A 13871-nucleotide genomic window follows, 5' to 3' on the forward strand; every position below is an offset into this window, starting at 1 on the left:
AAATTGTGGCACCAAATTTTCAAAAATATTGCTACATACTCAACCCCTGACATGAACTTATGTAGAATCCAGTCCCTGATAAGCTTTCACAGTAAAGTCTCTTGACTATAGCTGAATGTCAAGTTCTAGTGTACTTACATACCTTCATCGCTAATGTAGTCCTTTACCACAGAAAGTGGATGATGTCGCGGTGGTTTACTAAGGGGCTGACGCCGACTCTTGGCTTTCTTCTTGGATTTCATTTCTTTCATATACTGCTCGGCCATCTGCGAAAGAACAAAACAGTAGATCTATCTCACTCCATCTGAAGAACAGGGGTGACATGTTAGCATTGGGCAATTTGAATGAAGCAGAAACAATCTTCTGTACAAAACTTTTGAGTTTCATCTTAATACATGAATAATGCTAACATAATTACTATAAAAATGCCATGATACTGATTCCCAATCCCTATAAACTTTCCCAAAACAAAATATGCTCTGAAAGACACTAACACCTAGAGTTGAGGTAAATAGCTTAATCTTTCTTAGAACTGGGAAAGGTGGGCAGAGAATAAACAAAGATAGAGTCTGTAAAGTTTCATGTCAATTATCTTTTGTCAAAACTGGAAACAAATTAGATGCAACAAGTTTTAAGCCAAGTACGATCTAGAAACAGAATACAAGGTGAAGAAACAAAGGAAAGATTTGAGAGGGGGTATAAGGCAGGAGAAATTAAAATCGACAGAAGGGATAATAATGGAAAGCAATGTTACAAATGGGACAAGGAAATTAAATGAAATGAGATTGCCTAGAGTTGCAAATGTAGAATCATCAACAGCTGTCATCTAATAATAAAGGTACAGGTTACAAGCGGAAAATGTTGAACTTGTGCTGTGCCTTTAGTTCTAGTTCAGCTTCACTGGAACAGAGTAGCAGAATGGAAAGGAAGTGGGGTAGAAAAACAAATTGACAGGTGATTGGAAACTCAGGATTATGCTTCTGACTGCAGTCCATACAAGTCCCCATCTCTCTCAGGATTTTGTTGCTCTTTTTGAAACTTAGCTCTCTCTCAAAGGCATCTGAGGTTTCTCAACTATTCTTGTGACAAGGAGTTCCATAATCTAATCACTTCCTGGATAAAGAAACTTCCTGAGTTCTCTACTGATTCATTATGACCATGTTACATTTGTGGCACCTAGTTCTGTTCTCCACCTGTAAGTAGCAACATCACCTTTATACTTATTTGTTCAAATTTTTCTTAATCCTAAAGCTCTTCATCAGGTTACTCCACAGCCTACTGTTCTCTACAGAAAAGAGTCAAAGTCTGTTCAATCTTCTATTGATCAACATGCCTTCTCAGTTCTGGCACTATTTATGAATTGTTTGTTTGCACCTTCTCCAGTCATTCTATTATTTTAAATTAGAGGCAAGTATTCCAGCATGGTATAACCAAGACTCTCTAAATATAAACATATACTGTATTCACAGGGTACAAGAGTAACAGTACACCTTGTTTAAAAGTCAAAGTCAAACTCCTGACGATTAGCCAAAAACTCCAACTGCTCATTCTTTCCACCTGCTCACCTCTGGACTCAAAACGCACCTTCCTTTTGGTGGCAGCAGTTTGACATGACAACTAGGATCGTGAAATGTTGGGACAGAATGGATTTCAACTTCCTTAAAAACGTTAATTGTGTAAAAGTCAAGCCCTGCATTTTGCTAAAGAAAAGTGTTATTTAACCTGGCTTTTATATGAGCATGCAGAGTAACTTTGGTTTTAAATCTACACCTATATAAAATAAACTTCAACGCCTTCTTTACTTTTAATATGACCTTATTGACAGATGTCACTATATTATAAATGTGATTTTTTTTTAGAACTTGTTCTTAGGATGTGGACATTTATTGGTCATTTTCAAGGGCCTGGAGGTGTGCTGAGCTGCCTCCTTGAACCACTGAAGTCTTGGGTTGTGGGAACACTGAACAGTGCTGTTTGGGAAGGAAATTCCGGGATTTTAAAGGAGTAACTTTGACACAATAAAATTCCAAGTCTGCATTGTGTGTGTTTGAGGTGAACTTGCAGGTGGTGCTCCCATGCATCTTATGCCCTTGTCCTTCTGGGTGGTAGAAATCACAGGTTTGAAAAGGTGCTTTGGGAGGAGTCTTGATGAGTTACTGTGGTGCATCTGGTAAATGGTACACACCACTGCCACTGTCAGTGGTTGTTGTGTCAAGCTTGGAGTCTTGCTGGAGCTGCACTCATCCTGACACTTTTAATATTCAGTCACATCCGTGACATTTGCCTTATAGAGGGCAAATAGGCACTAGGGAGATAGGAAGAGAATTATTCACCATATTCAATCTAGTTGATCCAGTTCAGTTTGTGGTCAAGACTAACCCCCAAGATATTGACAGTGGGGGATTCAGCAAGTCATTGAAAATCAAGAGGCAGGTGATGGTTAGATTATCTCTTGTTGATAGTGATTATTGCTTGGTACTTATGGCATAAATGTTACTTGCCACTGGTTAGCCCAAGCCTGGATGTTTTCCAGGTCTTGCTGCATATGGACATAGACTCGGTATCTGAGATGTCACGAGTGGTGCTGAAAATTGATTGTACAGTCAGCATCCCAATTTCCCACATTATGATGGAGTGAATGTCTTTGATGAAGCAGAAGATGGCTAGGTGTAAGACACCATGTTGAGGAACTCCTATAGTTTATATGCTGAGGCTGGGATGAAGAATGCCAACCACAACTGCCTTTTAGAAATGACACTAACCAGAGAGCTTTCCTCCTCAATTCCCAATGACTTTAGTTTTGCTAGGGATCCTTGACATCAAGGCAGCATGCGACGATATCTTTCCTACTCTCCCAGATTCTTTTGTTCTTCTATCCAATTAAGACATTTACTTTCCAAGGACTTTGTAACCTCTATTCTTAAATTTAAGCTATTTTATCATTTAGTATTTTTCCCCCATCATAATCACACTTACTGATGATATACATTGCCTTCTGGGGTAGAGTGATACACTGCTAAAGACAGAGAAAAGGGGACGCACCTCCAAGCATTAGGAAAATACTTGATCTATGTATACCTCTGCAAGATCCTGTTCATTGAGGCTTGTTCCAACATTTGTTTTAACTGGCTCGTTCCAGTCTGGGCTATTATCAGAGTCCTCTGAAGCACTCTCTTGGCTTGAACTTTGAGTGCTTGTCATCTCTGAATCAGATGAGCTGGATTCAAATGATTTCACAAGTGGGCTAGGAGTATTTTGTGATGGAGTGGCCACAGAGAAGTTTAACACAGTAACAGGTGTGTCTACAGAGCTGGACATGGTTCGCTTCAATGTAAGTTTCTCTTCTCGTGGAAGATTTTCAACGTGTGGCTCAACTTGTGCTGAAGCTGATTCTGCAACAATAGAAAAAAAAATTAAATGGCTTCAATTAAAAAAAAAGTGACTTTAGTAAACAATGTGCTGCACTTTGTATTGCAGAATATGTTCAATTGCAAAACAAAACAGAGTAAAAGATATTGGCAGTAATCCGCAAAACTATTTTCATGGTATTAGATTGTTATTTCAAAACATGATATGCAAGTGCTTTACAATATTTGTGATTATCTCCACTCCAGGCTGTGGAACGGAATCAAAAAACTCCAATATTTCTCTAAAGATCCAAAAGGAGGCCAGAAACAGCCAAAGAACTTAAAAAAAAAGCAGATAATGTGGAGGTCTGTGAATTTTTCAGTATTTCACTAGCATCTGGCCAAAAGTGACAGGTGGGAAATATCAGCTGCAGGAAGCCAAAGTCATGGGCTAATGTTGGAAATGGGGGCTGGGAACATTGTCATGCATTTGCAAAACCTAACTAGTAATTGTAGACGAATTCTTCTTCCAACTGCACTGTGGAAATGTGGTTCACTTTCTTATTAAAGGACCTCATCTCTCCCCGAGAGACTTTGATGCTATCTCACCAAAAGGTACAAAGTCTTCAATACTAATGCCATAAATTACTAGTCTGTGGAATTTTTCAATTTCAGTTGGAAAAGTGATGTGGAGAACTAAAGGCCAATGACATTTGGCACTCAACATCCTCCTAGGTGGGAGGAGCTTGGGAAGAGGAAGATATACAACTTGGCATTCTGTTTCTGCCAACTATTCAATAGTGCCTGCAATCAAGTGCTTCAGAGGTCAAGTTCAACTGTTTTAGCATACTACCTGCCCAAAACATCATAGTGAAAGCAAGCTCTCCACACAACCATAAACTTCAGGGTTAAGGCCATCTCCATGTGACAGAGTGTAACAGACCTTAACGTCAAGGCTGCATTTTACAGAGGGGCATCAAATTGTCCTAGCAAAATTGGAATCAATGGGAATCAGGGGAAAATTCTTTGTAGGTTACGTGGAACAATTCCTCTTCTGTACCTACACTGGCCCTAAACCCCACCTCTTCCTCAGTTACATCGATGACTGTACTGGCGCCGCCTCGTGCTCCCACGAGGAGCTCGAACAGTTCATCCACTTCACCAACACCTTCCACCCCAACCTTAAGTTCACCTGGACCATCTCTAATACCTCGCTCTCCTTCCTGGACCTCTGTCTCCACCTCGGGCAACCACCTAGAAACCGATATCCATTTCAAGCCCACCAACTCCCACAGCTACCTAGAATACACCTCCTCCCACCCACCTTCCTGCAAAAATGCCATCCTCTATTCCCAATTCCTTCGCCTCCGCTCCATCTGCTCCCAGGATGAGGCATTCCACTCCCGTACATCTCAGATGTCCTCGTTTTTCAAGGACTGCAACTTCCCCCCCTCAGTGGTCGAGAACGCCCTCCACCGTGTCTCCCGCATCTCATCCCTCACACTCTGTCCCCGCAATAACAACCAAAAAGGAATCCCCCTCGTCCTCACGTACCACCCCACCAACCTCCGGATCCAACGGATCATCCTCCGACAATTCCGCCATCTACAATCCGGCCCCACCACCAAAGACATTTTTCCCTCCCCACCCTTATCTGCTTTCAGGAGGGACCGCTCTCTCCGTGACTCCCTTGTCTGCTCCACACTCCCCTCCAGCCCCACCACACCGGGCACTTTTCCCTGCAACCGCAGGAAGTGCTACACCTGCCCCACACCCCCATCCCAGGCCCCAAGAAGACTTTCCACATCAAGCAGATGTTCACCTGCACATCTGCTAATGTGGTATACTGCATCCGCTGTACCCATTGTGGCCTCCTCTACATTGGGGAAACCAAGTGGAGGCTTGGGGACCGCTTTGCAGAACACCTACGCTCGGTTCGCAATAAACAACTGCACCTCCCAGTCGCGAACCATTTCAACTCTCCCTCCCATTCCTCAGACAAGATGTCCATCCTGGGCCTCCTGCAGTGCCACAACGATGCCACCCGAAGGTTGCAGGAACAGCAATTCATATTCCGCTTGGAATCCCTGCAGCCCAATGGTATCAATGTGGATTTCACAAGCTTCAAAATCTCCCCTCCCCCTACCGCATCCCAAAACCAGCCCAGCTTGTCCCCGCCTCCCTAACTTGTTCTTCCTCCCATCTATCCCCGCCTCCCACTTCAAGCCACACCCCCATTTCCTACCTACTAACCTCATCCCGCCCCCTTGACCTGTCTGTCCTCCCTGGACTGAACTATCCCCTCCCCACCTACACTCACTTTTACTGGCTCCATCCCCACCTCTTTGACATGTCGGTTTCCTCTCCACCTATCTTCTCCTCTATCCATCTTCTATCCGCCTCCCCCTCTCTCCCTATTTATTTCAGAACCCCCTTCCCCTCCCCCATTTCTGAAGAAGGGTCTAGGCCCGAAACGTCAGCCTTCCTGCTCCTCTGATGCTGCTTGGCCTGCTGTGTTCATCCAGCTCTACACCTTGTTATCTGAAATTCTTCACTGTTTGGAATCATACTTGGCACACGGGAAGATGGTTGTGGTTGCTGGAGTTCAGTCAACTCAGCTCCAGGAAATCTCTGCAAGAGCTCCTCAGGGTAGATTCCAAGACCCAACCATCTTAAGCTGCTTCAGTGACCTTCCCCTTTATTGTAAAGGTCAGAAGTTGTGATGTTTGCCAATGACGGCACAAGGTTCAGCACCATTTGCGACTCCTCAGATACAGAAGCAGCCCATGTTCAAAAGTAAAAAGACCTGGGCAATACCCAGGCTTTGGCTAAAAACAGGCAAGTAACATTCATGCTACATAAATACCATGCAACGACTATTTCCAAAAAAAAAGGGACAATCTAACCAATAGCCCTTGACATTCAATGGCATTGCCATCACTGAATCTTCCACTATCAACATCTTGGGGGTTAGCATCGATCAGAAACTCAATTGACTTGCAATATAAATACAGTGGCTATAAGAGCAAGCCAGGGGCTAGGAATACTGCAGTGTGAAACACACCTCCTCACTCGCTAAATCCTGACTTTTACCTTGTAGATACTGGACAGGCGTGTGATGGACTACTCCCCACTTGCCTGGATGGATGCAGCTCAAACAATATTCCAGAAGTTTAATACCATCCAGGGCAAAGCAGCCTGCTTGACCGGCACTACATCAACATTCACCCCCTCCACCACCAACATTCAGAGTATCCACTAGCCACAAGATGCACTGCAGAAATTCAAAGATCCTTAGACAACATCTTCCAAATCCACGACCACTCCTGTCTAGAAGGATGAGGGAAGCAGATACATGGGAACACCACCACCTGCAAGTTGTTCTCCAAGTCACTTACCATCCCAACTTGGAATTAAATTGGCATTTCTTCACCTGGTCAAAATCCTGGAATTCCCTCCCTAATGGCATTGTCAGTCTATTTACCGAATATGGACCTCAGAGGTTGAAAGAGGCAGCTCAACACTATCTTCATGGGCAACTAGAGGTCAGACAATAAACGCTAGCCAGCCAATGGTGCTCATGTTCCACGTGTGAAAGCTCAGCCAGTTCACCTCACTAAATTTTTGGGAAATGGCTCTTGAAAAATCAAGATAAAAGAGAGACTCTAATCTGGAGAAAGACCTGCTTTGGTGCGGTCCTGGCCAATTTGAGGCCAGCAGGACCAATGTAGATAGACCAAGGTAGCGGCTTTCAGTGATGCATGTGGACATTCAGGTACTTCTGAAGTTTTGCTGGTGGTCTAGTGAAGGAGAGGAATGGACATGGAGAAATCCCTCTGATTTGCACCAGGATCCAGCAAGAGGTTTCCTTTTTTCCTTTACTGCCCAACCCACAGGATTAAACTTTTTGGTTTCTCCAGCAATCCACTAGCCACAAGGCTTTAATTGCACTGAGGAGCTCAATGGGCCACGTATGGGCAACCCACTCACGTTTTTTTGCTGTTTGTGAAATTACAGGCTGGTGGGTGGCATGAAGCAAACTCAAATTTACACCCAGAGGTTGACGGTAAAATAAAACACAAAAGCAGATAATAGCCTTGGTTTGCGAATAAAAATTAACAAGTTCAAAAAAGTTAGTAAACAGCATTGCAATCATGTTATCTCTCCTGAAAGATGTGAAAAATAAAAAAACTAGAATAGTTTGTATAAAATCATACCTTGAACAGTACTATCACTTGCCACTTTACCACATTCCTCCTCATCCTTTCTCATTATTCCCTTAGAGTCTCCAGACTCACTTAGTGGAACAGGATTACTCTCTTCACATTCTTTCAGGATGGCAGTATTTTCACTCACTTCTTGCGGCAGTTCAAGACAAACTTTGTGCCTTTTTGCTCCAATACGATGTTGTATTGGACTGAATAATGAAAAGCAATGATCATTAGCAAAAGCACACTAAATATCTATTGATCTCTATAAACAGAAAACTGTAACAAGTCCACACTAAACCGTAAAGTAATTTTTTTACTGCATTCCACCAATGTTCTTCTTTACTTTCCACAGCTGGTCTAATTTTTAAGCCAGGGAGTCTAAATATTCTGGTATTGGCAAAAAACCATAAATTTGTCAATCTACAGTTCCTCATCTGCATTAACACATCTAATGGAATAAAAGAACTTGCGATCTTTCCCATGATAGCTCAACAAACAAACAATTTAACGATATTTGAATACATGCTCTGATCACTCGAAATAATTTAGCCATTCATTACAGTAAAACTTCCAATTGTTAGAAGATTGTCCTTAAGTAAGATATCACGTTAACATGTCTGACACTAAAACGTCAAATAAACAGATGTGAAAGAAGAATATTAAAAATACAATCATGGAACACAAGTAGGCCTTTTGGCCTTGAGCCTGTTCTGCCTTTCAACACATTCATGCTGAGCTGACTTAAAGCTCAACTGTACATTCTTGCATATCCACGACAAATTTTCATTCACTTGGTTATCAAGAATCTATCGACATCTGCCTCAGAAATATTCAAAGATTCTGCATTAACTGCCTCGAGGAAGAGAATTCTAAAGATGCTCAACCTTCAGAGAAAATATTTCCTCATCTGTCTTAAATGTGCAATATCTTATTCTATCTTAAAAGATGATGCTGAACAGAAAATTTAAATTATAAATAACAAGAATGGCTGTGTCAGTATCTTGATTTGGCAATTAAGCTACTTTGTGATGCCAGAATAAATGTTTGTAAAATCATATGGAAATTATTTTTCTCTTTATAGAAATATACTGAGTAAATCCCATTGCAACAAAACTTGATTCAAATGAAAATTGATTTCATAATATGAAAAAAATTGATATAAAAAGATTTGAACTAAAAAACATAAGACACACAAGGTTACAAACTAACAGGCACCATTCCTTGAAAAGATAACCATTGCTTCTAGGCTAAGAATGTCTAACGTAATTTTTCTTTCTTCAATGTCATGTTCAACAACAAAAAAAAGGATCAGTAATTAACAGAGTTAGCAGCATTTCCCTACATTATACCAGTACTGGATTTAGCTGGTTTAGCACTGGACAGATACATGCATTGAACAAAAATTCCACCTTTTTATTTCATCACCATCATCCTGTTGGGTGGATACTTCTTTTTCAACTTTGTCATCCAATTCCATTTCAGCAGTATCAGCATCCTGGTCCTTCAAACTCTTTGCAGTTACAGAGTTTAATTCTCCACCAAGAAATTCAACTGCTTCTGGAGTGGCTCGTGTGTGGTCAATGAAAATTGTATCTTTTCCTACTTTCCACAACTTGTAACGTTCAGGCTGAAACTTGCGCACAAAAACATCCATCGAAATTTTTACCATATCCTTCCGGCACGAGCACTGGATAGAACACAGTGAAATGAAGATAGTTGGAGCAATGCAATAATGCCAAGAACATTTTGGCAGGGTTTTAAATGGTTCAGTACAACTGCATTATGGATCAAAAAATGCACATGCCAAGTTAGCCGCTTAAACATAACTGTGTTCTAAACTTGAGGTGCTCAAGAACAATGAAACCGGAAGTCTGTTATGGTGAACTAAGACTGCAGGAGATTTCCTTCCAATTCACAAAAGATACTGGTCTTCTATGAGAAGTGTTTTCTGCAAGTTAAGTAACTACTCCCAAACTTCCTATAGATTTTATGTAGAAGATATGCAAGTTAACAACAAATTAAGCCTGTCAATAGTCCTAATAATCTCATGAAATATGGTTCTTTACCAATTGGATAACTTCAAGCTAAATGATAATCAGAAAACCTGTTTTATTTTCAGAACTCAGTAACAAACATCAAAGTGTAAACATACCAGGACAGCATGTTTTCCATACTCTATCCATCTTAATGTGGCAAAGTTTGTTGATTCAGCACAGTTAAAACCATGATTAAATCCAGCATGATACCCATAGGGGAATGTGATCATAAACTCCCCTGCCTCTTGAGTTATCTATGAACAAATGAAAAGTTAATTCAATTAATTAAATAAAATGTGCAGAAAATACACAATCAACTAGACAAAAATGGACAAGGTTGAGAATTAACTGCTGAGGAAAATCTCACTCCAGTCTTTTCCCTACTGAAGTATAAGCACTTGCAATGAAGTAATGCACCCAATTTCTGGTAACAAGAGTAACCACCACAAGCAGAGCAGAATGAATAGCAGCTGCTCAATCGGCACTTTACAAATACTGCTAAATTGCAGTGGTGTTTGGGCTGATGTGTTTTTGTTTTGCAAGTTGCTTTGCTTAAAGGGACATTCCTGTTCAAGACTCTAGTCATATTCAGGAGAGCAGTATGCTGTGCAAGTTCTTTCCTACTTCAAATTTCCACCATGAAGAGGAGTCTCTGCTGTTAAGAAAACGTTGGAAGTGGACTGAAATCACAGATTCTACCCCGAAAATAGCACTTCCAATTCTCATGGGGTAGGAGTGGAGCCAGGCAGGGATTTGCTTATAAATATTTAACAGAAGTAGCACGCCATTTAAAGTTACAGCTGTCTCTACAGAAGTGAAATATACACACCCTGACAGGGTACCCTGTCCAGAATGTGGACTATGTATGTTAGACTTGCCAAAAGAAAGGGGGTGAGGGAGTGCCATTTAGGATTGTTAAATATAAGAGAGATGCTTATGTCTAAAAAGATGCATAAACTTCTTGGAAGCAATTTCAAACATTGATTTTAATGGTAGAGTACTTTCTTCAATATTGTGCAGTTTGCAACCTAAAATTTAAGTAATAAGACCTCTCCTTTTTCCTGTGTGCACAGATACTAGTGGATGAGGTGACTTGACATGGTGTGTGAAACCAAGAGTTGGGATTAGGTTGGCATAGGGGATGCCGCACCAGGCGTATGAGAGGTGATGGGTGGGAAGAAGAGAATGGGTGCAAGGGATGGGTTCAGAGTATTAAGCCGTATGGTTAGATTGGATGGGATACTATTTTCTTTTTGGACATATTGCTGGAGACCCACCAAAGACTTCCTGTCCAGCTTGCCTCAGACCCAGCACTTACTCAGCTTGTCTCAGGTTGCTGCACTCAACTTACAATATACCCTATAATTCCCCACCTGTCACTGAAAGAGGGGAAGTTGGGTGCCCATTTTTAAAAAAGGTCAAATTCACAGATGTAGGAGTTCTCCAGTTTTTGCACACCCTACTAGGCAATAAAAATCCAGGCCCAAAGGTGCAATAACATCTGAGCAGTATGAATTAGGCACTTCCAAACTGCTGGGTCAAATTTGCAGCTACCATTCTCTAATTAGTCATTCAGCACCGTGCGCATACCTACTCAGGTGGAACCGAGTGGTTCTAGAAGAAGGATCAGCTGGCCACACACATGCACACTTGCACGTAAAGCTGAAGTTAATAGAAGCATAAATATTTATTCCAATATATTCTAAAACTGGACAGTAGACATCCACAAACACTTCACCATTCCTTTGATAAGGAATGCATGTAAAACAAAAAACAATAACCATTTCAGGCAAAAAGATGCTTTTAAAGAACTAAAAGGAGAAAACTACTTGCAACAATTCTGTATGGAGATTATTTTAATTTTTTTTAAACATTCAGCTAAGAGCAAGTAGACAACACAGAGCACAATAAACACTTCTTCCTCATTTTTAACCTTTTTTTCAAAAAACACAGCAGCAAATTATTTTAAGAACAATTATTTCCTTATTCATAGAATATAGATACAGATATTGGCTGAGAGAATAAAGTTTTAACATGAACACTGCTAGAACAAAATTTATTTGGCAACCAACTTTCACAACCCAACTGAAATGAGTACCTGCACAATTTTCATTTTAAGTTAAATAGTTAAACTCTGCTGTTGTTTCTACTGGTAAGCCTTACAACTTAAAGCACCCTGCCTCTCCAGAATCATGTTACTTTCTTTGAAAATTATTTTGCACCTGGTGGAGCTGCATACTACACACAAACTTCATAACGTCCTAAGCAATCAATAAAATTGCAGGCCGAATGCAAAATAAATTATAGCCATCCTATTTGCTTTGGTATAATCTAACTTCACTAGTTTATTTTGATCAACAAGCGCCAAAACAAAGTATCTGGAATAAAGTCAGCATGAAATGGAATGTAACAGCAGACAGACATTATCCTCCTCTCTGCCATTCCAGTAAAAACATACCAAAATAATTTAGAATATACAAGTCTTATTACTGTAGTATGACATACATACCCTATCAAATGGGATTCCATATTTCTTGAGAATTGAAGGGGAAATTAAGGTCATCTTATGCCGCAGAAATGCTTCACAGCTTTGAGCGCTACCTGGGAAAAAGCCTATTAATAAAGTTAAAAAAAAAATCAGCAAGACTTATCCCAAACCACTTACAACAAAGTACAAAATTCAAATTCAAAATTCAAGGGAAAAGCTATTTGGCTTATTGGTTAAAAATTGGAGTGATAAATTCATTCTTGCATCCAACTGTACCTTGAATTCCCCAATCAATTCTTAGTATGCCTGTTAAATCATTCCAACACTTACACTTCAAAAGAAATATTTTCTAATAAGTTTCAAAACTGCTTTTCATGAATTTTAAACTCTAATACTCTTAAAGACAGTGAGGGGGAAATTATCATGTCAGAATCATTTTTTTTTTTTAAAATAAAGGCTCTTATAATTGTTTTCCACTTATGTAAAGTGATTAGAAGGTGAAGCTCTTGTCTTTCACTCGGAACTAGAATGCAAAAAATAGTCGAAGAAGAAAGAAACATCACTTTAAACAGCCTGAGAAGAGGATGCTGATTGGTTACAACATCTTTGGCAAGAAGGTGTAGCAAGAACAGTTAATCAGCAATCAATTCTCAGATCTGGTAGATAGATTCTGATTGGTCAGGGTGTAGCGCTAGGAATGCAGTAGAGTTTGGCTGTCTTCATGATCCCTATTTTGAATAAGATATGCACAAATTCCTTTTGTCTACATAAAATGGGATTCTACGTATAGAGTTGTACAGCATGGAAACAGACTCTTCCAGTCCATCTTGTCCATGCTGACGAAGTTTCCCGAACTAAATTAATCCCATTTGCCTGTGTTCGGCCTGTATCCCTCTAAATCTTTCCTATTGATGTACCTGTCCAACATCTTTTAAGTGTTGTAGCTGTATCTGCATCTACCACTTCCTCTGGCAGTTCATTAGAAATGCGAACCACCCTCCGAGTGAAAAAGTTGCCCCTCAGGTCCTTTCAAATCTTTCTCCTCTCACCTTAAAAAAGACTCCTAGTTTTGAATTCCCCTACCCTAGGGAAAAGGCCTTTGCTGTTCACCTTATCCATGGCTGTCATGATTTTATAAATCTTTATAATGTCACTCCTCAATCTCCTACACTCTAGAGAGAAAAGTCCCAGCCTATTTTTATAACTCAAACCCTTCATTTCTGGCAAATCCTGAACTCTCTCCAATTTAATAACATTCTTCCTACAGCAGGTGACCAGAATTGTACACAGTACTCCAAAAGTGACCTCACCAATATCCTGTACAACTTCAACATAACGTCCAAATTCCTATACTCAAAATGGTCTGAGCAATAAAGGCAGGTGTGCTAAATATCTTCAGAGCTAGGCTACCTACCTGCACTGCAACTTTCAAAGAACTATGCACCTGAACCCCTGAATCTCTGTTTGACAATACTATCTAGGGCCCCACCATTAAGTGCATAAATCCAGTCCTTGTTTGCTTTACGAAAAATACAATCTCTTTCATTTATCCAATTCAAACTCCAACAGCCATTCCTCAGCCCATTGGCCCAACTGATCAAGATGCCTTTGTAATCTTAGATAACCTCCTTCACTGTCAACTAAACCACTAACTTTTAATGTCAGTCGCAAACTAACCACCACGCTTCCTAAATTCTCATCCAAATTATTTATACAAATGATAAACAGTGGACCCAGCATCAATCCCTCCACCACCACCGCTCGTCTCCTACCATCAAACCAATTTTGT

At 40.4% G+C, this 13871-nt stretch overlaps 1 protein-coding gene across 1 annotated transcript in view; it reads right to left on the minus strand.

Moving 5' to 3' along the window:
- Positions 1-134: 134 nt before the first annotated feature.
- LOC125484138 (lysine-specific demethylase 4A-like) overlaps positions 135-13871 on the minus strand; it is a 93650-nt gene continuing 79913 nt past the window's right edge. Inside the window, exons 2-7 of the mRNA XM_048601536.1 lie at positions 12104-12207; positions 9711-9848; positions 8968-9245; positions 7565-7764; positions 3079-3392; positions 135-266 (exon numbers count right to left, since the gene is read on the minus strand). Coding sequence (XP_048457493.1) covers positions 135-266; positions 3079-3392; positions 7565-7764; positions 8968-9245; positions 9711-9848; positions 12104-12207 — 1166 coding nt within the window. The remainder of the gene's footprint in view (positions 267-3078; positions 3393-7564; positions 7765-8967; positions 9246-9710; positions 9849-12103; positions 12208-13871) is intronic.

This window comes from Rhincodon typus, chromosome 10, assembly GCF_021869965.1.
Source record: "Rhincodon typus isolate 14 chromosome 10, sRhiTyp1.1, whole genome shotgun sequence".
In the NCBI taxonomy this organism is placed as follows: domain Eukaryota; kingdom Metazoa; phylum Chordata; class Chondrichthyes; order Orectolobiformes; family Rhincodontidae; genus Rhincodon; species Rhincodon typus.